This window comes from Kogia breviceps, chromosome 10 (assembly GCF_026419965.1).
Source record: "Kogia breviceps isolate mKogBre1 chromosome 10, mKogBre1 haplotype 1, whole genome shotgun sequence".
Classification (NCBI taxonomy): domain Eukaryota; kingdom Metazoa; phylum Chordata; class Mammalia; order Artiodactyla; family Physeteridae; genus Kogia; species Kogia breviceps.
In genome coordinates this window covers 105,584,569-105,610,857 of record NC_081319.1, presented here as the reverse complement: position 1 = coordinate 105,610,857, position 26,289 = coordinate 105,584,569, and the positions used below count along the sequence as shown (strand labels likewise).

The following is a 26,289-nucleotide window of genomic DNA, read 5'->3' as shown; positions in this document are numbered from 1 at the left end:
TATCTCCTTGTGGTTTTGATTTGCATTTTCCTAATGGCTAAGAATGTTGAGCATCTTTTTTGTATGCTTATTGGCCATTTGTATATCTTCTTTGGCGAAATGTCTACTGAAGTCCTTTGCTCTTTTAAAAATTATGTTGTTTGTCTTCTAACTGTTGAGTGGTGGGAGTGACTTATAAATTCTGGATATTAAATCCTTATTAGACATATATCTTGTAAATATCTTCTCCTACTCTGTAGGTTGTCTTTTCACTTAAAAAAAAAAAATTATTATTTATTTTTGGCTGCTTTGGCTCTTCATTGTTGCATGCGGGCTTTCTCTGATTGCAGCAAGCAGGGGCTACTCTTCGTTGCGGTGCGCGGGCTTCTCGTTGCGGTGGCTTCTCTTGTTGTGAAGCATGGGCTCTAGGGCACGCGGGCTTCAGTAGCTGTGGCACCCAGGCTCAGTAGTTGTGGCTCATGGGCTCTAGAGCGCAGGCTCAGTAGTTGTGGTGCACAGGCTTAGTTGCTCCTCAGCATGTGGGATCTTCCTGGACCAGGGCTTGAACCCATGTCCCCTGCATTGGCAGGCGGATTCTCAACCACTGTGCCACAAGAGAAGCCCCTTCACTTTCTTGATAATGTTCTTTGATGCAGTTTCAAATTCTGATGAAGTCTAAGCACTTTTTTTTTTGGTTGCTCATGCTTTTGGTGTCATATCTAAGAATACATTGCTAATTTGAGGTCACAATGATTTATTCTTACATGTTCTCATAAGATGTTAGCTTATAAGGTGTTAGCTCTTATATTTAGGTTGTTGATCCTTTTTGAATTAATTTTTTATATGGTGTGAGGTAGGGCTCCAACTTCATTCTTTTCATGTGGAAATCCAGTTGTCCTAGAACCATTTATTGAAAAGAAATAGCTGTCTGTCTGTCTATTTTAGGTCAACATTTTCATGGCCCTTACAGGGACCAAAGAAGACTCCCAATGGCCCCAGGGCTGCTGATTAAACGGTGCATTACCCACAATTGAGCCCATTGTCACTCACTGCTTTTCTTGTTAACCATCATGTTTGAAGGTATGTCTTTCTCCTGGATTCAAGCTTCTGCCCTCTTTGTATTTTGATACTCTCCACACTTTATTTGGGATCTATTTTAGGTATCTTTCTTTCTGGTTAAGGCCTTGTTCTGTATGTGAGTCCTTGTTGGCACTTTGGTCTGATTTTGAAATCAGAGTTTCACTGGATCTAGCTTGCATTGGCCGATTCCTTCAGGAAAAAGGGCTGTTTTATTAGAATTGTGCCAGTTCAGCCTTTGGCCCATTCATTTGGAATAGGGGCTGTTCTAATGGGAACTGGGCTGAGAACCTGGCTCTTCCCTTAGAACTGGCTGGTACTAAGCCATGCAGGTTGTTTGAGCTGCTTGAGCTATTTAAGCAGTTTAAACTGTTTAAGCTATTAGCTGTTTAAGCTGTTTGAAAACTATTCTTTTACTCTGGAGAAAAACCTCCAAGAAATTAGATCCCAGTTGTCTAAATATTTTGAGGGTGCCCCCTTACAAGGACTCTGGCTGATTGTACGTTTAAGAACCATGATCCTTCTTCATGTGCATTTATAACTAAATGGAATGACCTAACCAAAGGCAATTTAGAATATCAATGGTCATTATGGGGAGCTTTTGAAATCCCTAAACTTAATTTCCTTAAATCCACTACAATAGCTCAAAACTGAACAGCATGCCTATTTCAGCTGGTATTTTGAGCCTTCCAAACATTATCAGGAACCTAAAATTGCCTCTCTGCAAAAGAAGATTTTAAGATTAACTAAGGCAAGCAAACAATTAAAAGAAAGATAAAATGGTTCCTGAAGCCTCAGGCTCTTCTTCCTTGGCTGTTTTGTCTCAGGCTCCACCCCTGGCACCATCTTTCTCTCCCTCTGCTCCTCATGCCCAGGGCCCACCACCAGTGCCATCTTCCTCCTTCCCTTCTATGCCACCTACACCTCCTCTATACCCTCAGCTTCCCCATACTAATTCTCTCACCAAACTTCCCCTTTTCTACTGAACTTATCAGAACCTGTCCCTTTAAAATTAAGCCTCTGAGAAACCAGAGGCTAAACTTCTAATTTCCCGTAATCCCTGGACTAAAGATGAACTGTGAACCATACTCAAAGCTTTCCCTAAAGTAACTGAAGACCTTCACACATTTGCTGAGGAATTTCACACACTCAAACCTATCAACCTATATGGTTGGCTTATATCAACTAGTTCATACGCTCATCAGTGAAGCCAGGCCCAGCACTGGGTTTGCCACTAATTGGCAAAGTCCTGAAAGGTCTCTAGAATTATAACTGTGACACCTGACCACTAACTTATTATATGGTCAGGCTTTGGCAATCACTCGGTGACTTCATCAGGCAATTCCTAGGGCTTTTCCAAAGCCTGTTGATTGGAACAAAATTCAGAATTTGCACACAAAAATCTGATGAAACTGTTCATGATTACTATCATCTCCAGATTATTTTTAAAGAAAATTCTGGTCTTCCTTCAGATGTTGATTACACTGGGGTAGCTTTTAACTCTGTGTTCATTAATGGGCAGAACTGGAATCTCTCCTTTCTATTAAAAAGGACCACAATACACTGGAAAACTGTATCACCCCAGATTTAGTTAATCTGGCAAACCAGCTCTCTGACACTCTGGATAAGTCACGTCAAAGGAAGACTGCCAAAATTCTTAATCTTCAACTGCAGCAAAGCCCCTAAACGAAACCAAAACCCTCCTAGCTTCTGCTATTATTGCAAGCAGCCAAGACATTGGAAAATAGATTGTTACAAATTCAAATGCTTTAGTCACCTTCAGCCTTGTAAACAGCCTTTCCAGTGTCCACCCCATCTTCAATGATATTTTAAACTGCCTAATGGACCATTCCAGGTCTGGCAAACAAATTTCATACAATTTCTCCCATCTCACAGATATATTTTTGTCACAGTCTGCATGTTTTCCCACTGGACTGAAGCCTTCCCTTGCAGAGAGGCGACTACCCCCTTTTGTGGTAAAAGTCCTTTTGGAAAAAGATTATCCCTATCTGGGAAACTTTTCTTGAACTTCATAGTGATTAAGGAACCAATTTTACTGGTGAGGTACTTCAACAAGTGTGTACTGTATGGCGGTTTTACAACACCTTCACTGCACTTACCACCCTCAGTCCTCTAGCTTAGTTACATGCACTGATGGTGCTATTAAGACTCAAATGGAAAAATGTACAGAGGCCCTCCAAATACTTTGGTCAAAAGCACTGCCATTTGGTCCTTCTGAATCTTAGATCTATTCCTTTTTATTTATTTTTTGGCCACACCCACAGCTTGCGGGATCTTAGTTCCCCCAACCAGGGATTGAACCCACGCCCTCGGCAGTGAAAGCACGGAGTCCTAACCACTGGACCACCAGGGAATTACCAATCTATTCCTTTTTAAGTACATAAACTCTCACCCTTTGAGATGGTCACAGGACACCCAATGCACTTCACTCCTGTCTCTTCTGACCCAGACTTGATAAAAGGAGAGATATTTCAATATTGTAAAGGCCTAATTACTTCAATTAAGAAGAACTGTATTTTGGTACAGCAGTCTTTTCAGTGTCTCTCAGAAAATGAAGACCTTAAAAATCACACCTTGCAACCTGGAGATTTCATCTACTGGAGTAAATACCTCCAGAAAAACTCTCTTCAACCTTGCTGGAAAGGCCCCTATCAAGTACTGCTAAACCAACCCTTGTGCCACCAAACTACAGGAATTGACTCTTGGATTCTCATGACACACTTAAAGAAAGTGCCAAACCCTGACTAGACCTGCACATCACCTGGTGACCTGAAAGTCAAGATTTCCCAGAATTGAAGCAGATGACATCTGATGAGACATCTTTCCCAAAATATCCATTCCAGGCCTGTTGGAGTTTGTCACCAAACCTTTGATGATGACATGCTCAGATGATCTCCAGTGTCTATGATCTTGTTAACATATGAACTTTAGATGAAAAATGCCTCACAGTTCTCTCTGCTCCTCATCGATACTCAAACGTAACCTCAGTAGGTTTGAAATCTGCATTTTCCCTCTGATGTGAGACTGTACACAGGAAAGGTCCTCCCTGGCACTGAGGTACAAAAAGCCACTGACACCAAAAAAACCCCCTCATGCTTGATCAGATGCTTTCAGAGAAAGATTTTGATCAAAAGGGGGAAATGTAAAAAACACACAAACAAAAAAGAAGAGAAACATCAATGAGAGTCAGGAGATCATAAAGGGGGAGAGGGAAGTGTCACAACCTGCAACAACAGCAGAGACCTTTTCTTTCCTGGCAACAACTCAGCCAATGAAAAGCAATGGACTGTTTTTTTGTTTTTTTGGTTTTTTGTTTTTACTACATCCCTCCCAACTTCCTTTCCCCACATAAGAGTCCTCCTTTCCATTTTTGCTGGGGACTTGCATGCAGGTTCACGTGGTGGTAGCCCCCAAATTGCAATTCTTTTCATAATAAACCTGTTTTTGCTGGAGAAATAGTTGGCAGTCAGTTTATTTTAGATCAACAGTATGTAGTGGTATCTCATTGGTTTTTCAAATTTACAATTTCCGAATACCCTGTAATACTGAGCATCTTTTCATATACTTATTTGCAGTCTGTATGGTGAGGTGTCTGTTGAGATCTTTTGCCCATTTTCAACTGCATTTTTCCTTTTCTTGCACTTTTAGTATATTTTGGGTAACTGTTTTATCAGATATGCCTTTTGCAAATATTTTCATCTTGTGGCAGCTCATTCTCTTGATGTATGTATCTTTTTACAGTATATAATCCCGCTGTGAATATAAGTAGATTTTTAACGTAACACTATAGCAAACATTTCCCATTTTGCTTGAGACTTCCCAGTCACCTTTGTATAGGGTTGCAAAATAAGTACCCAGTTTCTTCCTCCACAGCCCGACAGAGCAGATTATCCCCACTTTACAGGTGAAGGAGATGAGAGACTGGCAGCTACCTGCCTAAGGTTCCAGCGCTGCTGGAACTAAGCCGCAGGGCTGACAATCCCCTGGGTAAGCAACCCAGTGAGTGCCTCCCGCGCTGCCTGTCCCGCCTGGGAGGTTTCCGTGAGTGGTTTCTGTGACTCGAGGGACTAACTCTCTTCTCTTGGCCTCCCAACCCCGCTCTGAAACAGCAAAGCCGCGATCCTCTGGGATTTAAAAAGCGGCCAGGAGGCCCCGCCGGGAGCGGGGCGGGCACTCTTGTCCTCCTCCTCCTCCGGGGCAGGAGCGGGCGTGGAGGCGGAGCGAGCAGTCCACGCCCTCCGCCAGCCGAGCTCCTTCAGTCGGCACGCAGGCGACGTGGACACCGGACTGCCCTCCCGGAGCGCGGAGTCCGGCGGCCCACCCCGAGGGGAGCCGGAGCGCGCCGACCCGCTGGGCTGCACGCGGCGGACGGCAGGCCCGCGGAGCCGGGCGCGGTGAGCTGACTGCTCCGCTCCGGCGACTCCCCCGTCAGGCTCGGCTCCCACCCCAGCCCCGCGCTGGCGAGGCTTCCGGGCGTCGGAGCAACTCCGGGCTGCCCCCGCCGCCTCTTCCCTCACCCGGCCTTGGGCCTCGGGCCTCGGGAAGTTCCCGCGGAAGCGAAAGCGAATCCTTCGGTACAGCTGAGCGCGGAAGCGGGGCCTCGGGCAGTCTCGCGGGTCGGCTTCCGACCAGCGGCGGGGCTCCCGCTTCCGGCGCGCGGGCGGTGGGCGGGCGACGACGCTCCCGGAGGTCGGGCGGTGGGCGTGGTCCGCGGAGTTCCGGGAAGTCGGGCGCAGAAGTGCTCAGTATCTGCCACACATCCGGGCTTCTGTGTGGCCGGGGTTGCGGTCTGTCCGGACAGGGCGGACACCTGCCTCGGGCGCGATAACGGCGTGAAGTAGGAACAGACTGTCACGTGGCTACCGTTGTTTTGGTGGGGATGGTGGGTTTTCCTTGAGGTGCCCTTAAGCCTCAGCGGTGTGTGCTCTCGCCGCAACAGGCTTACGCAGGCTTCCCAGGCCGGGCCTCCTCCCCCGCCCTTCGGAAGGGCCTTTGACTTGGGCGCTGGGGTCGCCGCGAACTGCGAAGCAGTCAGAAGTGTTTTCGCGTTGTCTTAGACGTGTGCTGGCAAGTGGGAAAGAAGGGTTAATGGCGACGAAGGGGGGGATGCTGTCACCCTAGAAGGCGTCTTCTGTTCGGTGGTCAGTGGCGTGTGCTTTTATGAAATGTTCATAATCTCTTGGGAGTTTTTTTTTTTAACATCTTTATTGGAGTATGATTGCTTTACAGTGGTGTGTTAGTTTCTGCTGTATAACAAAGTGAATCAGCTATACATATACGTGTATCCCCATATTTACTCCCTCTTGCGTCTCCCTCCCTCCCACCCTCCCTGTCCCACCCCGCTAGGTGGTCAGAAAGCACCGAGCTGAACTCTGTGCTATGTGGCTCCTTCCCACTAGCTATCTATTTTACATTTGGTAGTGGATATATGCCCATGCCACGCTCTCATTTCGTCCCAGCTTACCCTTCTCCCTCCCTGTGTCCTCAAGTCCATTCTCTAGTCTGCGTCTTTATTCCTGTCCTGCCCCTAGGTTCTTCAGAACCTTTTTTTTTTTTTTAGATTCCATATATATGTGTTAGCATACGGTTTTTGTTTTTCTCTTTCTGACTTACTTCACTCTGTATGACAGACTCTAGGTCCATCCACCTCACTACAAATAACTCAATTTCGTTCCTTTTTATGGCTGAGTAATATTCCATTGTATATATGTGCCACATCTTCTTTATCCATTCATCTGTCAAGGGACACTTAGGTTGTTTCCATGTCCTGGTTCCACACATACATTTCTGTTCTTCATTAGGCTTGTTCTTGGTTTCTTGAGAGTTTTGTAGAGGATAAGTTACATCCTTTTTTTCTAAGCATCAGACAAAACCCCACAAAGGGGGTGTTGGTTGTTCATTTCTTTGTCTCCTGCTGATCGTTTGGCTCGTGTATCTTGGACAAAGCCTGAGGCTGTTATATTCAGCCAACTTACCAGAAGTCCTTTGGTCTCTAGACCACTATTACTTCTCCCCCAATTTACACATGAAGAAATCAAGGCAGCAGTGAGCTTTGGAGCGTAGAGTGACTTCTTACTTGATGTGCATTTTGTAACCATCAGGTAGGTGCAAGAGTAGGGAGGAAATTATAGTCTATTATAAATTTGGAAAACTGCAGCCCTTCTAAACACAAAAGGTGGAGACTAAGCTTGCTTAAAATATGGGGGTATATCATCATCATCACTATTATTACTGATAAAACAGCAATAACAATTAACTTTCATTTTCCTCCGTCTGAGCTGTATTGAACACCAGAGCTGTATTGTACTTTCAGGATTGTGACTATTAATGAGAATTAAGAAAAAAATCCCTAAATAGCAATTTCCAAAATCGCGAATTACTATTGGGTGCTTATTAATCCACAACATGTTAACACCACCAGTATGATCTGGGAATTTGAAAAAAATACAGAGCTTCGCATGCTTTGGTTGGATATTATAGTCTTGCAAAAATGATCATGTTAGTTAACCTGTAGAACATTGATTTCAAACCACTTAGTTTCATATGTTTTTAAAATTTAGTCTGTACATTCCCTACGTTTCTGACTGTCGCATACTTATTTAGTATAGGTGAGCAGTTGTAAGATTAAGTCTTTGCATCTGATTTTAACAAAGACGTTATTGGTTGCTCTCTAGAGAAGTAGCATGTGATAGTGAGCTGATGGCGGAAGTTTGCGTGAAGAGATAAAGGCTGAGTTCCAGGATCTGCTACTTTAGGTGAATCATTACACTCCAGATTTTAGTTTCTTTATTTGTAAATTGGAACGATGTAAATTGGTACTTCAGAGGGTCATAATGTGCTAGCGTACATGGTAACGCTGGGTTGAACTCTTGCAGTCTTCTCTCTTGCTCATCATTTAGATCTTCCTTGCTCAGAGCTCCTGTTTATCTGGGGCAAAGTATCAAGCAGTTATAATCAAAGAACCTTGAGAAATCCCAATTGTATATCTGAGTACAAACAGTTCTATTAGCAGGGAAAAAGAGGGGCAGTGACAGGTAGGCAGCCAGCATTGTCTGTCCGACTCATTATGTATGGTCATCATTGAAAAATTGAAAAAACAGTCCTCCACCACTTAAAGGTAAATATGGATATTTTTTAAAGTTTTAAACAAATTGTTCTTTGAGGTATAACATACACAGAAAAGTACACAAGTCATAACTGTTCAGCTGTATTAAGTATCACAGAGTAAACATGAAGAAGAAATGAGACACTGCCATCACTCCTGAAGCCCCTGCGCCTTCTGTGATGCACAGCCTCCTGCTTTCACCTCATAGGAACTACTGTCTTGACTGTTAATATTGTAGATGAGTTTTGCCTGTTTTTTTGGTATTATATATTGTTAATAATTTGTATTTTCCCCTACTTTTACTGAGGTATAATTGACTAACAAAATTAAATATAGATATGAATATTTTGATATGTAGACTTACCCTGCCTTAGAAGATAATTTGAGAAGTTTATTGGGATTTTCAGTTAATTTCAATGGAAAAGATTTGCTTCCCTAAGTCCCTGAATTAAATATACAGAAAACAATAAATTCCATTAAAATAGATACATTCTTTGTTGAAATTAATCATAAGATGATATAACAGGCTAGTGTGCCTTCATTAACTACTCTGTAACATGGCTTTATAATGTGGTTTTCTACCTGCCTACATTCAGTGTTTTTATGACTCTTGGGTATCTAAATTACTCACAAGTCCTTCCTAAGATATTCAGTGCTTATAAAGTTGAATCATTCATGGAGAAATAGTGGGGGAACCAGTAAAAACAAAAGAAATCATTGGAAACCATGCAAAAGGTGCATAAGGTTAAGTAAGACCAGACTAAACCAGCACCCCGCAGACTGAGGAGAGCCAGCTGGGGTCAGGAGCCAGCCTCACAATGTGCAGCCGACCCGTGTGGAGGCTCCCCTCCCCTGAGCTCCATCCCACTTGCAGGAGGCACTGCAGGTCCTAGTTGGTCTTGGCAGCTCTGAGGAGACAAGACCTGGGCTGAAGGAGAGAGCTGAAGCTTCATACCCCATGGGCATATTTCAGGGCATGGTTGTAATTCCTTCCTGTTTCTTTGCTCTGTCTGTGAGCCTTTTTTAATGTTACTAAACATTCATGCATAATGTCATTTTTGAAAACTGCTAGATGTATTTCATAGTGTGAATGGGTCATAACTTACTTTCCCTTATCCTGTATCTGTCAGTTGTTTTATGTGCTTTTGCTGTTTTACCTAATGTTACTGGGAACATCCTTGTACATACTCTGTGTCAGCATCTCTGATTTGATTCCTTAGAATAAAGAACTACTGAGTGAAGGAATTATTCCCTTTTAAAAAATAAATTTTATCTTAAAGGTAATTCATGTTTATTGTAGAAAATTTGGAAAATGTAGTAGAAGTATAAAGAAGCAGTAAAAATCACCTAACCATCCAGATATCCTTGCTAATATTTTAGTGTCTTTTGCTGTGTCTTTTTTCCTGTACACATATCTATACGTATAGCTAGCCATCTACCTGTTAATGTATTGGTTGTAGAATATTACATCTTATGAATGTGCTATAATTCGTTTAACTATATTCTTTATTTTTGTGTGATTAAATAGTTCTTTTATTTAAAAAATTATGTATTTAATGACCAACTGCCATATGTCAGGTTCTGTGCTGGGCACTGTAGACAGTGCATAAGACAGTTTCCTGCCTTCTGTGAGCTTAATTGAAATAACTCCCGAATTATAGCTGTCCTGTTTCAAAGGGGAAGTACTGGGTGCTGTGAAAATGTCTAATGGGAAGATGTAGGATGGCTTTCCTGAGGAAATGACATTTCTGAGACCCAAAGGAGGAACAGCTTCTAGCCAGGAGAAGAATGTGCCCTCAGAGGGCTTGTAGGGGAGAGTGGGACAGATAACTCTGTCTCCCCCCCCCCCCCCCACCGTCACACGGACTGGTCAGTAGAGAGCTGCAGAGAAGAGTGATCCCAGCTGCACACTCGTATTCTGAAAGCCTGGGAAGCAGGATGAACGTGGAAGCGTATGGCTTGGTGGGCCAATCATAGCCAGAACCGTAAAACAGGCAACAAATGTGTTTTCACATATTTTTTCTCACATAATCCTTACCAGTCTTGTGAGGCAGTCATTATTATTCCTTTTGCAAATGAGGAAATTGAGGCTTATGTAAGTTACTCAAGACACAGGGCTGATAATTTAGAGTTAGAGTTCATACCGGAGAAAAGCCTATGCTCTTTGCACCATCATAATGGCTTCTGGTACCTCACCTTCAGTCCCTGACTCATCCCTGTCCCCTCCATCCTTATGCCCTTTATCTGGGCAGCCTCTCCCAACCCCTGTCTCTGCCCCACAGATGTGCTTCTTTGCAGAGTGTACTTCCTCTTACTTGGAAATGTCTCCTGTTACAGGAAAATGGTTCATAGCATCATCTTCCGTGCTGATATGTGAGCTTTGTTGGGGTGGCAGGGCCCACGGGAACCTTTGTACAGGATGTAGAAGGTTGGTTGCCTGAGCCAGACTGCAGCAGCCCACTGCACAGGATTGCTGTCAGCCTAGGCATTTTCAGAAACTCCTTCAGGTACTTTCAAACAAACAAACAAACAAACAAACAATTTCCTGCCCCCAACATTTCATTAAGAAAAATTTCAAAGTGCAAAGTTGAAAAGATTTTATACCTGCAGCTAACATCATACTCAACAGTGAAAAACTGAAAGCTTTTCCTCTAAGATCAGAAAGAAGACAGGAATTCCCTGGCGGTCCAGTGGTTAGGACTCTGCGCTGTCACTGCTGAGGGCCAGGGTACAATCCCTGGTCTGGGAACTTAAGTCCCACAAGCTGCATGCAAGGTGCGGCCAAACCAAGAAAAAACAATCAGTTACAAGACAAGGATGCCCACTCTTGCCACTTTTATTTAACACAGTATTGGAAGTCCTAGCCAGAACCTTTAGGCAAGAAAAAGAAAAGGCATACCAATTGGAAAGAAAGCAATAAAGCTGTCACTGTTTGCAGGTGGCATGATATTTTGCATAGAAAACTAAAGACTCCATCAAAAAACTGTTGGAACTAATGAAAAATTTCAGCAATGTTGTAGGATACAAAATCAGTATACAAAAATATTTTGCATTTCTATATACTAATAATGAGCTATTAGAGAAATTAAGAAAACAGTCCCATTTATAATTGCATCAAAAAGAGTAAAATATCTAGGAATAAATTTAACCAGGAAGGTGAAAGACTTGTATACTGAAAACTTCAAGATATTAAAGAAAGAAATTGAAGTAGACACAAATAAATGGAAATATTCCATGTTCATGAATGGGGAGAATTATATTGTTAAAATGTCCATACCACAGATTCAGTGCAGTACCCCAAAAAATTCCAATGACATTTTTCATAGAAATTGAACAGATAATCCTAAAATGTCTATAGAAACACCAAGGACCCCAAGTCATCAAAGCAATCTTGAGAAAGAAGAAAGCTGGAGATACCACACTTCCCCAACTGTATTACAAAGTTATAGTAATCCAAACAGTATAGCATCAGCATAAAGAGACATATAAGTGGAACAGAATAGACAGCCCAGATATAAGCCCACACATAAATGATCAATGAACTTACAAAAGAGCCAAGAATACAGATGGTCCACAACTTATGATGGTTTGACTTATAATTTTTTAACTTTATGATGGTGCAAAGCAATAGGCATTAAGTAGAAATCAAACTTTGAATTTTTATCTTTTCCCAGGCTAGTGATATGTGGTATGAAATTCTCTTATGATGCTGGGCAGCAGCAGGGAGCTGCAGCTCCCAGTCAGCCATGCAGTCACGAGGATAAATAGCCAATAACACTTACAACCATTCTGTACCCATACAGCTGTTCTGTTTTTCACTTTCAGTACAGTATTCAGCAAATTACAAGAAAAATTCAACACTTTATCATACAACAGGCTTTTTGTTAGATGAGTTTGCCCAACTGTAGGCTAATGTAAGTGTTTTGAGCACATTTAAGGTAGGCTAGGCTAAAAATGGGGAAAGGACTGTGTCTTCAATAAATGGTGTTGAGAAAATTGGACAGCCACACGCTAAAGAATTAAACTGGATCACTGTTTTACACCATACACAATAATTAACTCAAGATGGATTAAAGATTTGAATGCAAAACCTGAAACCATAAATCTCCTAGAAGAAAACATAGACAATAAGCTCCTTGACATTGGTCTTGGTGATGATTTTTCAAATATGTCATCAAAAGTAAAAGCAACAAAAGCAAAAATAAGCAAGTGGGACATCAAACTAAAAAGCTTCTGGACATCAAAGAAAACCATCAACAAGATAAAAATGGAGCCTGCTGAATGGAAAAAAATATTTGCAAATCATGTATCTGATAAGGGGTTATTAACAAAAATATATAAATAACTCACACAACTCAATAACAACAAAAGAAATCTGTTTAAAAAATGGGCAGAATATCTGAATAGACTTTTTAAGAAAATATTTATTTATTTATTTGGTTGCACTGGGTCTTAGTTGTGGCAGGCTGGCACCTCAGTTGCAGCTCACCGGCTTCTTAGTTGTGGCACTCGGGCTCCTTAGTTGTGGCATGCGAACTCAGTTGTGGCATGCATGTTGGATCTAGTTCCCTGACCTGGGATCAAACCCGGGCCCCCTGCGTTGGGAGCTCGGCATCTTAACCACTGCCCCACCAGGGAAGTCCCTGAATAGACATTTTTCTTAAGAAGACATCCAGATGGTAAAGAGGCACGTGAAAAGATGCTCAACATCATTATCATCAGGGAAGTGCAAATCAAAATCACAATGAGATACCACCTCACACCTTTAGAATGGCTATTATCAAAAAGAAAAATAACTTTTGGCAAGGATATGGAGAAAAGGGAGCTCTTGTGCATTGTTGTTGGGAATGTAAATTGGTGCAGCCACTATGGAAAACAGTATAGAAGGTCCTCAAAAAATTAAGCATAGAACTACCATATGGGGCTTCCCTGGTGGCGCCGTGGTTGAGAATCCGCCTGCCGATGCAGGGGACATGGGTTCGTGCCCTGGTCCAGGAAGATCCCACATGCTGCGGAGCGGCTGGGCCCGTGAGTCATGGCCGCTGAGCCTGCATGTCTGGAGCCTGTGCTCCACGACAGGAGAGGCCACAACAGTGAGAGGCCCGAATACCGCAAAAAAAAAAAAAAAAAAAAAAGGAACTACCATATGATCCAGCAATTCCACTCCTGGGTATTTATCTAAAGAACCTGAAAACACTCACTTAAAAAGATATATGCATCCCTATGTTCATTGCAGCACTATTTATAATAGCCAAGATATGGAAACAACCTAAGTGTCCATCGATGGATGAATGGATAAAGAAGATGTGGTCTACATACAATGGAATATTACTCAGCCATAAAAAGAATTAAATCTTGCCATTTGCAACAACATGGAACGACTTCAAGGGCATTATGCTGAGTGAGATAAGTCAGACAGAGAAACAAATATTGCATGATCTCATGTATATGTGGAATCTTAAAGAAACAAGAAACAAGCTCATAGGTACAGACAACAGATTGGTGGTTACCAGAGGGAGGGAGTTGGTGTGGGTGGGAGAAATGGGTGAAGGGGTCACAAGGTAAAAAAAACAAAGCAAAAAAAAACCCAATAAAAAATAAAGAGCTACAAAGTGCAGTGTGGTATCCTGGATTGGATCCTGGAGCAAAAAAGGAAATAAGTACAAAAACTGGTGAAATCAGAAAAAAGTAGAGCATTTAGTTAATGGTGACATACCAATGTTAGTTTCTTAGTTTTGACAGATGTACTATTAGGACAAATGGGTGAGGGGTGTATGGGAAAAAAATGAAAATTAAATATGTAGAAACAAAAATATAAAATTAAAGATTTTACAGTGAACTCTCATATATGCAGTATTTATATCATTTTACTCTGCTTGCTGTATCATATAATTATCCATATACTTATCCCTCTCTCTGTCTACCAGGCTACCTGTCTGCAAGGTAAATTGCAGATATCAGTACACTTACCCATAAATATTTCAGCATGCATACCACTAACAAGTTCAGCATGTTTACAGATTTTTCTAGATGTAAAATTTGCCTGCAGTTGTTCAGTGTACATTTGTTGGGTATTGACAGATGATTTTGCTTGTGTAACCCAAACCCCCACTGAGATGGTAGAACATTACCTTCACCCCAGAATGGTCCCTCACCCCGTCCCTGGGCAACCGGTTTCCACCACAGATGAGTCTGACTGTTCTAAAACTTCATGTAAATGAAGTTATAGACTATGGATCCTTTGATACCCTCTCTACCTTAGCAGAATGTTTTTGTTACTCTTCCACATTGTTGTGTGTATTAGGTCATTGCTTTTTATTGCTGAGTAGTAGCCCATCTGTGAATACACCACAGGGTTTTTTTTTTGGCCCATTCTCCTACTGATGGACAACTGTTTCCAGTTTTGGATGGTCATGAATAAAGCTGCTATGAGCATTGTACAGGTCTTTGGGGACCTATGTTTACATTTCCCTTGGGACTGCAATTGCTTGGTCATAGTGTAGGTATATGTTTAGTTTTATAAGAAACTGCCAGACCTTTTCTCAGGTGATGGTACCCTTTTGTGTTCCCGCCAGCAGCGTTTGAGAATTCCGGCTCACTGGCATGCGATGGTGGCCTTTTTAATTCTGGGGAGTCCGGTGGGTGTGTACTGGTGTCACATGTTGGTCCCCAAGGATTTTTATTCTTCATTTCAGTTTGGGAAAAATAAATGAATGATGGAAGAAGGAAAGAAGGATGAAGCAAACGGCTGTGTTTTGAGATTACACATATTGCGCACTTTCCGGCCCTGTGTTCAAAGTCTCCAATCCTCGTCCTTTCCGTGTCTTCCTACTCTTTTTAGATAGTGCATTGTTCTCTTTGTATTCTTCAAATTCCTTTTCTTCTGTTCATAATTACTTTAAACCTGTTTATTTCTAAGGATATTCAGTAGTTTAATTACCTGAAAATTTGGTGCCTAATACTGCTGTTTGTTGTATATGCGGGGTTTGGCTCATGGTGGACTTTTTTTTTCCCGGTGTTTTATAATTTTGGAAAGGGAGCTCATGTTAAGTTAGGCTTTATTTGTGGGAATCCTGTCTGATCTGTCATCAGCCTGTGACCATTTTCTGTATAAAAGTTCTTAATTTGGGGGATCCTGGCCGTAAGAGGTAAGAGGAGTATACATTTAAAGCCCAAATCTATTCGAAGACAAGCCCAAGGTTATGAATTCACACGGAGACTTTTTTTCATACCCCAAGCTCAGTCTAAGGCAAACAAGTTCCTTTGCTAGTGGGCTGCATTTTTTGTAGTCCATCCTTTCATTGTGGGTTGGGTAGCACATTGAGAAGTGCCATGTTAAGGGCGGAGTCTTTGTTCCAACCCTCTTTTCTTGCGTGTCCTGACCTCAGCTCCTGCCTCTGGCTGGGGTTTAAACCCTGACCTTTGGGTATTGAGGTTGGTGGTGCCACAGGGCCACTTCTTAGCTCGGCTGCTGTAACAAATTACCACAGACTGGGCAGCTTAAACCACAGACATTTATTTCTTGCAGTTCTGGAGGCTGGAAGTCCAAGGTCAAAGCACCAGCAGATCCAGTGTCTAGTGAGGGCCTGCTTCCTGGTGTGCAGATGGCCGGCCATCCTCTCGTTGTACTGTCACATGGTGGAGAGAAAGGGGGATGGGTGCGGAGAGAGGAGAGGAAGCAAGCTCTCTCCTGTCTTTTTATAAGGCCTCATGGGTGACTAATGTCGTTCATGAGGCCTCCTTCATGGCCTAACTGCCTCCCAAAGGCCCCACCAACTAATACTGTGGGAGCTCGGGCTTCAACATATGAATCTGGGGGGCACACGGACGTTCAGCCCAGGGCAGCCATCACGTGGCCCCTGCCCCACACGCTGTTTGCTTTCCGTCCCTAGAGTTCTTTTCTTTTCTGCTGAGCCTAGCTATGCACTTGAATGGATGTTTGTATTATGTTATCCTATGTATACGGGTACTTTGTAGCAGGAGAGTTTTTGTCTTTCGTGTTGCTAGAAATGAAAGTCTAAGGAAGAAAGATTGTGGTTTTCCATGATTCCTGGAAATACGAAAAACTTTCATCTTAGAGACTATAAATCTATCTTCAAAAATAAAGGCACACCAAGCGCGTGGTGAAAACGTTACATATATTTTTTGAATAATGATTTTTTTTGCACTGACGTGTCCTCTTATTTTCTTCACAGGGCACAGCTCTGAGGGGAAGAAAAAAGTTGTGTATTTTTTGGGCTTTCTGAGCATTCAGAAGAAAACCAGACATGTCCTTGGATGACATTGAGATGAACTCTACTGACTTCCTGGAGCGCGAGGGTCTGGACAGTGGGGGCTTCGGAAAGGTGTCTCTGTGTTTACACAGATCCCACGGACTCGTGGTCCTGAAGAAGGTGTACACGGGCCCCAAGCGCACCGAGTGAGTCGGGGGCAGAGGCAGGTGGGCCACGTGACCGGCCAGGGCGGTGGATACGGGCAGCACAGGCTTTAGAATGAGGCAGATGGGGCGCAAGGGTCAGCACCCGGGCTTTGTGTCAGATAACCCTGAGGGGTGGATATTAACATCCTGGAATCGCTGATGACGGTTCGGAGGCTGGCTAGGGAAGAACTCAGAGCTGGTAAATAACGCAAGAAAGCTGAAGAGGAGGAAGAAGACCCAGGGCAACGCAGGGGCCGCAGGGGCCTATGGAAAGGGAATGGGAGGGAGCAGGGAAGACGGATGGATGCCCTTGCTTCACAGGCTTGGTGAGGACCAGCCCTAAGTACAGGAACAAAAAGCTGGGTCATGAATTAGAGGTCCCAGGAACCCTCTCTTTAAGGCAGTTGGTGGCATGGTTTTACTTCCCTCTTCTCGCGAGAGCGGTTTTGAGAGACTGCGTTTTTTGTTACACTGTCCAGCACAGTCCTTTTTTCCTGCCGCGTTTCGTGGCTGCTGTTCATCTATTGATACTTTGCGTTGATTCCTTCATCCGTGTAACATTTCTTGAGCACTCGCTGCTGGTCACTGGGAAGGAGGAATATAGAGTGAACGAGAAAGCGCTTCGCCTTCCGGAGCTTGTGGTCTGTGTCTGGTAGAGACCAGCACGTGCACAAGAAGTGACAGAGCGTGTGCGGTGATGCTCCAAGGGATACCGAGCCACAGCGTTTCTGGGGCCAGGAAGGGAGCAGGGGCTGCCTCTGTCCGTCTGAACCCGCTTGCCTCCCCCAGGTACAACGAGGCCCTCCTGGAGGAGGGCAGGCTGATGCACAGGCTGCGGCACAGCCGCGTGGTGAGGCTGCTGGGCGTCATCATGGAGGAGGGGAACTACGCGCTGGTGATGGAGTACGTGGAGAAGGGCGACCTCACGCACGTGCTCAAGGCCCAGGTACCCAGGCCCGAGAGCGAGCCCTGCCAGCGTCTTGGTGCACAAGAATCCGTTGTGAATGGCTGGACATTTGGGGTTTTCTCCAGCCAGTCCCGCATTAAATCTTCCTTGACTTTCCTTGCCCAGAAGGTGGGCTCGCCCTCCTCTCAGTGCCTACAGACAGGTGTCCATCCCTCTCTCGGAGGGTCATCTCTAGGTCTCAGTGTTGTAGGAGGCTTTTGTCAGCCACTCTCAGATCCACAGTTCAGAGGCAGGCACTGTCTTCACGAAGCACGTGGTCTGATGTGGGGCGCGTGCATAATGGATTACGATTAAATATTGACTGATTAAAAGGTGTACCCTCTAAATGACTATATGAGAAGATGGAATATTAGTGATTGCACTTTGATGCCATTGAAGAAACATAGATTAAATATAGAACATTAGAAGAACAACACTGGGTAAGGAAGGCTTAGAACAGGAAGGTTAATATTGCTTACCAAAGACAGATAACTAAAGCATTTTTACAAGTGTCTGTACCTGTTAAGAGCAAGGCTTTGTGCTCTTTGCTCAGGAAGCAACAGCAAATGTGACACAGACAAGTCACGGGACAGGAAATGAAGTCTGGTGTGGTGGTGTTTTGATAGGCGCGCTCATAGCGAGCTGTGCGAACACAGAAGAGGGGCTCTCTCCGTAGCTGGGATGGATGCGAAGGGATTCCAGAAGGAGGAGGCTGGAGCGGGAGTGTGACGGCAAGCAGAGGGTTTGAAGCAGAGAACTGGGGAGGAAGTCGGGCGTTGCAGGCAGAGGGAAGGACTCGAGCAAGGGGACCAGAGCCTGGCCGGCGTGGGGACCGCAGAGAAGCGGGCTGGGCACAGGAGGGAGTGCCGCGGGGGAGCTACCGCTGTCCTTATGCAGATATCCCCCCTCAACCCGTCTCTCCCCCCCCCCCCCCCCCCCCCCCCGCCAGAAGCAATGTCAGTTCTTCAGTTCTGTTTCGGTCAGACAAATCTCACAGATAGTGGCGGGGAAGGGCGAACGATAGTCGCTTACTGGTTGTATTGTAATTTGATCAGACTTCTCTTCTTCCCCGATCGAGATCTGATCTGTGAAGCAAGTAGGCATTTTGATTGGGAGATAAATCATTTGGGACAAGAGACATTCTTTGGGATGCATGAGGCTAAGACAGGGTACAGCCGTTGGGGGTCAAGAAGAAATTCAGGAGGATATAAGGGAGATAAACAGAAAGAGGGAAGAAAAGGGGATCTACCTGGCACGCTCAGAATTTTTTCCCAAGTCCAAAGGTATACCGAGGAAAAAGGCAGAATCTCTGGCTTTTGTTTTTTTTGTATGTGGTGACCAGGCTACTAACACTGTAGTGCAGCCACATTATGACTTAAGATGTTTTGGGGGATTGACTTGGGAATCTAACTTCCATCATTTAAATTTTTTTACTGTTTATCAACAGCTAACATACACATAAATTTTTAGGAAACAGCCTATTTGTAAACGAGGGACTGCATACACATACACACACCGACACACACATAGTGAGAGTTTGTGTTTTTCAATGTTAAGCAAAACTGTTTAATAGAAACTGAAATTGTCTATATTAACATTGATATTCCTATAACTAGAATACAATTTTAAGTGAGAGTGACCCGAGAATCTACAAAGGCTTGACAAGTATCTGATACCAAATCACCAAACAGATGTTAAATTCACTTGAGCATCACGTCATCTCGTAGATTAATCTTTACATGTTTTTGATCAATGTGAGCACATTCCCTTGTGTTCTTTTTTCTCTTAATCTTATTTCATACGTACATTTTTATGACATTGTTTACATATTTAATGCATAGAGCACATCATATTAGTACGCCATTGAGAATATTTGTGGGTTTTGTATATATATGCAGTCATTCAACAGATATTACAGGCACCATGCAAGGTAGTCAGGACACATCTTAAGTAAATAATAATAATAATAATATAGTTTCATTCTCAAGGAGCTTAATTTTATAGCATTTTTGCAGGTTACCGTATTGGCGTGGAAGTTTTATTTGTACACTGACAAAGCACAACATGTACACCCTCAGCACTTGGGATGAAATCTGTCTCAAAGGGGGGCTTGTTTTGCAGTGACAGCAGTGCTGCAGGGCCTGATAGAAGGAAACCTGGTCTCTGTCCTCACGTTCAGGCCCCACTACTCTTGCAGGAAGCAGTTGCTTTGGCCTCTTTGATTACCTTTCCATTTACGGACTTACTATCACTCGTTTTAGATCAGTATCCCTCTCTCTGTGAAAGGAAGGATAATTATGGAGACCATTGAAGGAATGTGCTACTTACACAGAGAAGGTGTAATACACAAGGACCTCAAGCCTGAAAATATCCTCCTCGATGGTGACTTTCACATTAAGGTAAACCATACTCAAGGCTTCTGGAGGATTGGGGTGATTTTAGTTTTAATTGTCCACTGTAAATCCACTTTCGGACATGATACACGCTAAAAGAAGAGCTGGCTCAGCTCATAACTGGTAGTGGTGGTGCCAGAAAGCTCTACCAAGGAAGGAAAAGCAAGATGCAGATTTGATGGAGTTGATATTTTTTATTTATTCATTTACTTTTATCTCCTTTTTTATTTTTTTATTTTTAGTATTCATTTATTTATTTATTTGGCTGTACCCATGGCATGCGGGATCTTCATTGCCATGAGCGGGGTCTTTAGTTGAGGCATTCGAGCTCTTAGTTGCAGCACGTGGAGTCTAGTTCCCCAACAAGGGCTCGAACCTGGGCCCCCTGCATTGAGAGCGTGGAGTCTTACCCGCTGGACCACCAGGGAAGTCCCATCATTCTCCTCTTTCAAACTCAGTTTCCTGTTGAAAACTCTCTTTCCACTGTAGTAAAAGGAAGAAGGCAAAGGGTTTTCTTTTGCTCACTCAAGAGCAAGCACTCACTAGGCGGAGCGTCACATCTAGTTGGCTTTGGCAGCCGGAATCCCAGCGCAAAAGCATCTGAAAAGGGAGGTGGCATCTGGGGGAGGACGCGGGAGCTGCTTACACAGGCATCCCTTTACCAGAAGATTCTGCTTCTCACACTGTTCTAGTCCTGAACGGGGGTTTTTATTCCTGTGTCTTTAAAAGAAGGTTCTTCTTTACATTAATAACTTATCTGTTACGTTCTGGGTTAGAATTTGAGGATTTTAGTTAATCACATGCCAGAAGTAACCCCCAAATGCTTGGATTCCTTGAGGCAAAAGTGAAACTGTCACTTCTGATTTCTTAACTGTAGTGTTCTGTCATTTTGCCCTGCCACCTCCCTCTTTGTTCTGTGTCTGACCCTGGTATTTTTTCTTTGCTTTTTTGTCTGTTTTTCCCTCCTTCTCATCCCATCTTCTCTTAGGTTCAGGCTCCCAACTCAGAACAGGTAGCACCGCAGTCTTTATTCTCAGTGTGTCTTTGGGGTCCTCGGATATTCTCATCCTTGGGCTTCTGGACACCATTTGGGAAAACAGAAGATGCAGCACCATCTGCTATACAAATCTGCTGAGAAGAAAGTACCTGTTTTTTCCTAACCTCAGAAAAAGTTGAAAAATATATGCAGAATAAATGAGGAATTAGAATGAACATGTTTTGTTGTGTTCATCTCAGAACCATCTTCTGCTTTTCTCACCCCTTTTCCCCCCGCCCCCAGGTTTTATTGCATAAGAAGTGAGATACCAGAATTTCACACAGACGTTTCTGTTATGTTTTTTAAGAGATAAATTTGTTTATTTAATTAGTTGTTTTTTGGCTGTGTTTGATTTTCGTTGCTGCGCGCGGGCTCTCTCTAGTTGCACCGAGCGGGGGCTGCTCTTCGTTGCTGTGCGAGGGCTTCTCACTCGGTGGCTTCTCTTGTTGTGGAGCACGGGCTCTAGGCACGTGGGCTCAGTAGTGGTGGCTCACGGGCTTAGTTGCTCCACGGCATGTGGGATCTTCCCGGACCAGGGCTTGAACCTGACGCACAGACATTTCTTAAGGGAGACTTTCCAGATGGCTGAGGACATACAGTTTCTACTCATCTGTTCAGAAGTAGCTGTTTTAAACTTACTTAGTGCAACCATTTCTGGAAATGTTACTGTACCTCACATCTACTGAAGAAGCCCCAGATTTGAAGGCAAATCTGATTTGCTTGTAGCCTTCACAGAACAATCCTGTGGGTTTGCTCCCTTGCAGATCGCTGACCTTGGCTTTGCCTCCCTTAAGACGTGGAGTGAGCTGATGAAAGAGGAGCTCGCCGCACAGAAGAGAGGGAAGAGCCGCACGAAGAACGGCGGCAGCCTCCACTACACGGCCCCCGAGCACCTGAACGACGCCAGCTCGAGGCCCTCGGAGAAGTCGGACGTGTTCAGCTTCGCCATAGTGCTCTGGGCCATCTTTGCCAATAAGGAGCCATATGAAGGTAAGGCAGTTATAGAGGAGTGGGATTTGAGTACTAATCAAAGTTGTTCAATGGAATATGAGCCTTCGGTGAAGTCAGTTAAGATGTATCATTGTTTGTTCATTTAATGTCTGTCTTACCGACCGGACTATGAGCTCCACAAGGGCCAGGACCACATCTGACCCATTCACTGCTGTTTCCCCAGTAGCTACACATGTAGTACCTGGAACGCAGTAGGTGCTCAGGAAATGTTTGTTGGAAGAATGAGTCATCTCAGTTTAGGAATCAGGGATCGTAGGACAGATCGGAGCCTTGCTAACGCGTCTAAGCTTGGGAGGTGCTGTAGCACATTCCATAATTCCTCCCGGACGCTTCTGCTTATGAGGGGTTAACCCTTTCAGGGCATACACGCCACACTTTCATTCGTCCCCTAATCCTTCATTCAGCAATTGTTTCTTTTCAGTACTTACTGTGGGACTTTACTGAGAATTGAGAATATAAAGATGAGAAAGTCATGGTTTGTGCAGGAGAACAGATTAGCCATTCTTCAGTTTGTTCAGTACCTAAACTAATGGACGTTCTCCTGCCCACTCTTCCGAGGTGATTATCAGCTCCCATGGTTTAATGATCACCTCTTTGCTGATGCCTCCCAAATCTCCAGCCCTGGCCTGGATATCCACTTGTCTATTAGGCCCAGTCCACGTACCAGGGGAACCCCAAAGCAGCATCCCCCCAAAACAAATCCATCTTCTCCGTGCTGTCCCAGTAGCTCGTTGAGCTTGGCTCTTATGTTCAGAAAATGGCATCACCAACCATCCGCTGAGCTGCCCAACCAGAAATTTTAGTCACATTCCAGACTCAACCTTGCCCCTCATCTCCCACATCCAATCAGAGCCCCAAACCTATGAATTCGGGACTTGCCTGGCGGTCCAGTGGTTAGGACTCCTCACTTTCACTGCTGAAGGCTCAGGTTTAATCCCTGGTCGGGTAACTAAGATCCCGCGAGCCGCGTGGCGTGGCCGGGAAAAAACACAAAAAACAACAGCTGTGAACTCAAGGTATATCTGGTTCAAGGTACACGCGCTTCTCCCCATTCCGCACCGGGCCCTCTCTAGGTCAAAGCCTCTGCATTTCCGTGGCGGAGTCTCCTCGTGCCGCCCGCCATTCACACTGCAGCCGTACGGCTCGTCCTTAAAAAGCAGATCAAACCGTCTCACTCATCTGTTTAAAATCCTGCCGAGGCACCCTTGACATTCAGGGTGAAGTTCAGGGTCCTTTCTGATTTGGCTTTTGTTTCTCTCTCTAAGCTTATTCCTTCCCTCACTTCCTTTAGTCAATACGCCCAGTTACACTGAACTGTTCATAATTTCAGGGATGCATCGTGATTTCTGCAACTTCCAATCTATTCGTACCCTGCTTTCTTGGCCTGGAATCCTCCTCTCGGAATCCTCCTTCCCAATTCTTTACCTGGATAATTCCTGCTTATTTTTCTGGATTCAACAAAGCCTTCTCTGACCTTCTAGTCGTGATCCCGTTATCAGAACCCTTTGTACTTACTTCTCAAATAGCCATTATCGCTCTCCATTCTTGACTAGCCATTATCACTCTACATTTTAAGTCACTCTTATTAAACTGAGCTCCTTCAAGGCAAGCGCTGTCCCGCATTTGTCTTTGTATGAAAATCTGGAGTGTGGCATTGGCTTTATTCACGTGTTCCATGTGTTCTACGAGGAGGCAGCGGTGCTGTGAATGCTCTTTCATCTGCAGAAGCTAAAATGCCGTGTGATCATCTGTGCAGTGGAATTCATCAGCTTGTTGTCACGGGGCCGTCCTGCCCCTGCGGGATGCGGCAGCTGTGCTGAAAGCGTACCCCAGGCAGAGAGAGATCGGTGGCTTTGTCCAAGTTCTGTCACCTCCCTGCCTGAGAGGAGCAGGACCTGAAAGCTCAGCTTAAGCTCCTCTTTGTTTTATAGATGCTGTCAGTGAGCAGCAGCTGATAATGCGCATTAAATCTGGGAGCAGGCCAGATGTGGAGGACATCACCGAGCGCTGCCCGCAGGAGGTCGTCGGCATCCTGAAGCAGTGCTGGGCGCCGAATCCAGAGGATCGGCCAGCGTTTGCGGGTGAGCGCGTCGCCCGTGACCGCGCGGTCTCCCGCCTGCTCATCTTCCCAGTGAATGCTGACAGGACGTTGCTTGGAGTTGGTAGAAAACCGAGTTCCACTTGTGATTTCAAACTGAGTTTCTAGATTCCAAACACTTCGTTCAATGAAAAGTCGTCAGCCCTCCCCAGAGCATGAAGGCATATAAGGGCTTCTTGTTTCTTTGTGGGGTTTTTTTTCCCATAATTAACTTCTTAAAAATTGTGTTAGAATATACGTGACACGTAATTGACCATTTTAACCGTTGTCAGATGTACAGTCCAGCGACATTAAGTACAGTCACAGTGTTTGCACCCCTCACCACGATCCGTCTGCAAAACTTTTTCATCTTCCCCGTCTGAAACTGTATCTATTAAACAGTAACCCCCCACCTCCTCTCCCCCAGCCCCTGGCAACCATTCATTCTACATTCCGTCTTTCTGAATTTGGCTACTCTGGGTACCTCATTTAAGTGGAACCATACAGTATCTGTCCTTTTGTGGCTGGCTTATTTCACTGTGCACGGTATCTTCAGGGTTCATCCATTTGTAGCCTGTGTCAGAATCTCCTCCCTTTTCACTGCCGACTGGTACTCCATGGTATGTAGACCACATTTCGTCTATCCATTCATCTGCTGAATGGGTTGCTTCCACAGGCCTTCTTATTTCTTAGCTTTTATTTCATTTCCCTTCCCTTGTGAAGCTGGCATCTCTGGAAATGTGAGTTTGCCATTTGGATTGGGCCAATGATAGAAGGAGAAGGAAAGGGACATGGACGTGTCACATCCTTGTACCTCTTCTCATTCCCCTGTGTTGCCTAGGATCTTGCTCAAGTCCTAGAGGCAGAGGAAAGAAGAAAATCAGGTGAGGAAAAAATAAATCGCAGGAAGGAACGTAGGAGCCTACAAAGGATTTTACTCTCATATTTCTGCGATGAGAAAACAGAACTGAAGCCCCACCTACCCCTCCCACCAAAGGGTTAGAGGGGTGATTGATTTAGTTGCCTGTTTTCTTATTTGCTGAATCTTATCCTGGCTTGGTTTCTTCTCTCATGCCCTTTTCACTTTTTTAAACTAAAATTCTTATTTTGAGGTAATTGTAGATTTACATGCAGTTATAAGAAATAACACAGATATCCCATGTACCTTTTACCTGGTTTCCCCCACTGATGACATCTGGCCAGACTACAGGACTGCATTACCACTGGGATATTGACACTGACACAGTTGGATACAGAACCTTTCCATCACCACAAGGGTCCCTCCTGTTGCTCTTTCATAGGAATAGAGCTGCTGTAAATATTCACGTTGCAGGTTTTTATGTGAATATAAGTCTTTGTTTCTCTGGAATAAAAATACCCAGGAGTGAAATAACTAGGTCATATGGTAGGTTCATGTTTAGGGTTTTTTTTTTTTTTTTTTTTTTTAAAGAAACTGCCAAACTGGGAATTCCCGGGTGGTCCAGTGGTTAGGACTCCATGCTCTCACTGCCAAAGACCCAGGTTCAGTCCCTGGTCGGGGAACTAAGATCCCACAAGCCGCGTGGCACGGCCAAAAAAAGCCCCAAAACAAGATCACACATGCCAACAACAACAACAACAAAACAAAGCAAAACAAAACTGCCAAACTGTTTTCCAGAGTGGCTGTAGCATTTTATATCCTCACCAGTTTCTCTGCATCCTTACCAGCATTTGGTGGCATTGCTGTTTTTTAATTTTAGCCACTCTGATAGGTATGTAGTGATATCTCATTGTGGTTTTTTTTTTTTTTTTTTTTTTTTTTTTTTTTGCGGTACGCGGGCCTCTCACTGCTGTGGCCTCTTCCGTTGCGGAGCACAGGCTCCGGACGCGCAGGCTCAGCGGCCATGGCTCACGGGCCCAGCCACTCTGCGGCATGTGGGATCTTCCCGGACCGGGGCACGAACCCACGTCCCCTGCATCGGCAGGCGGACTCGCAACCACTGCGCCACCACGGAAGCCCCGTCATTGTGGTTTTAATTTGCATTTCTCTAATGGCTAATGTTGGTGAATATCTTTCCATGTGCTTATTTGCCATCTGTTTATCTTCCTTGGTGAAAAATGTTGCTCTATATCTTTTGCCCATTTTCTAATCGGATTTTGTTTTTTCACTGTTGAATTTAGAGTGTTCTTTATATAGTCTATATAGTATTCCTTTCTTGGACATGTGGTTTTCACATATTTTCTCC

At 44.2% G+C, this 26,289-nt stretch overlaps 1 protein-coding gene and 1 long non-coding RNA gene across 10 annotated transcripts in view; one reads left to right on the top strand and one right to left on the bottom strand.

Moving 5' to 3' along the window:
• Positions 1 to 26,289, top strand: part of RIPK1 (receptor interacting serine/threonine kinase 1) — a 55,274-nt gene that overhangs the window by 11,878 nt on the left and 17,107 nt on the right. For 2 of the 9 annotated variants that reach the window (XM_067006842.1, XM_067006840.1), the window contains exons 1-5: positions 5,318 to 5,651; positions 16,378 to 16,601; positions 17,391 to 17,547; positions 19,809 to 19,946; positions 21,741 to 21,966. In XM_067006842.1, the coding sequence (XP_066862943.1) occupies positions 16,450 to 16,601; positions 17,391 to 17,547; positions 19,809 to 19,946; positions 21,741 to 21,966 (673 nt within the window). In that variant the 5' untranslated portion in view covers positions 5,318 to 5,651; positions 16,378 to 16,449. Of the gene's footprint in view, positions 1 to 5,296; positions 5,652 to 16,377; positions 16,602 to 17,390; positions 17,548 to 19,808; positions 19,947 to 21,740; positions 21,967 to 23,918; positions 24,069 to 26,289 lie in introns of those variants that run through there. The other 7 variants (XM_067006843.1, XM_067006841.1, XM_059076608.2 and 4 more) reach the window with 6 other exon arrangements.
• The window catches only part of LOC136792050 (uncharacterized), a 28,319-nt gene continuing 26,538 nt past the window's right edge, over positions 24,509 to 26,289 (bottom strand). Inside the window, exon 4 of the long non-coding RNA XR_010835201.1 lies at positions 24,509 to 24,920. This is a non-coding gene — a long non-coding RNA (uncharacterized lncRNA). The remainder of the gene's footprint in view (positions 24,921 to 26,289) is intronic.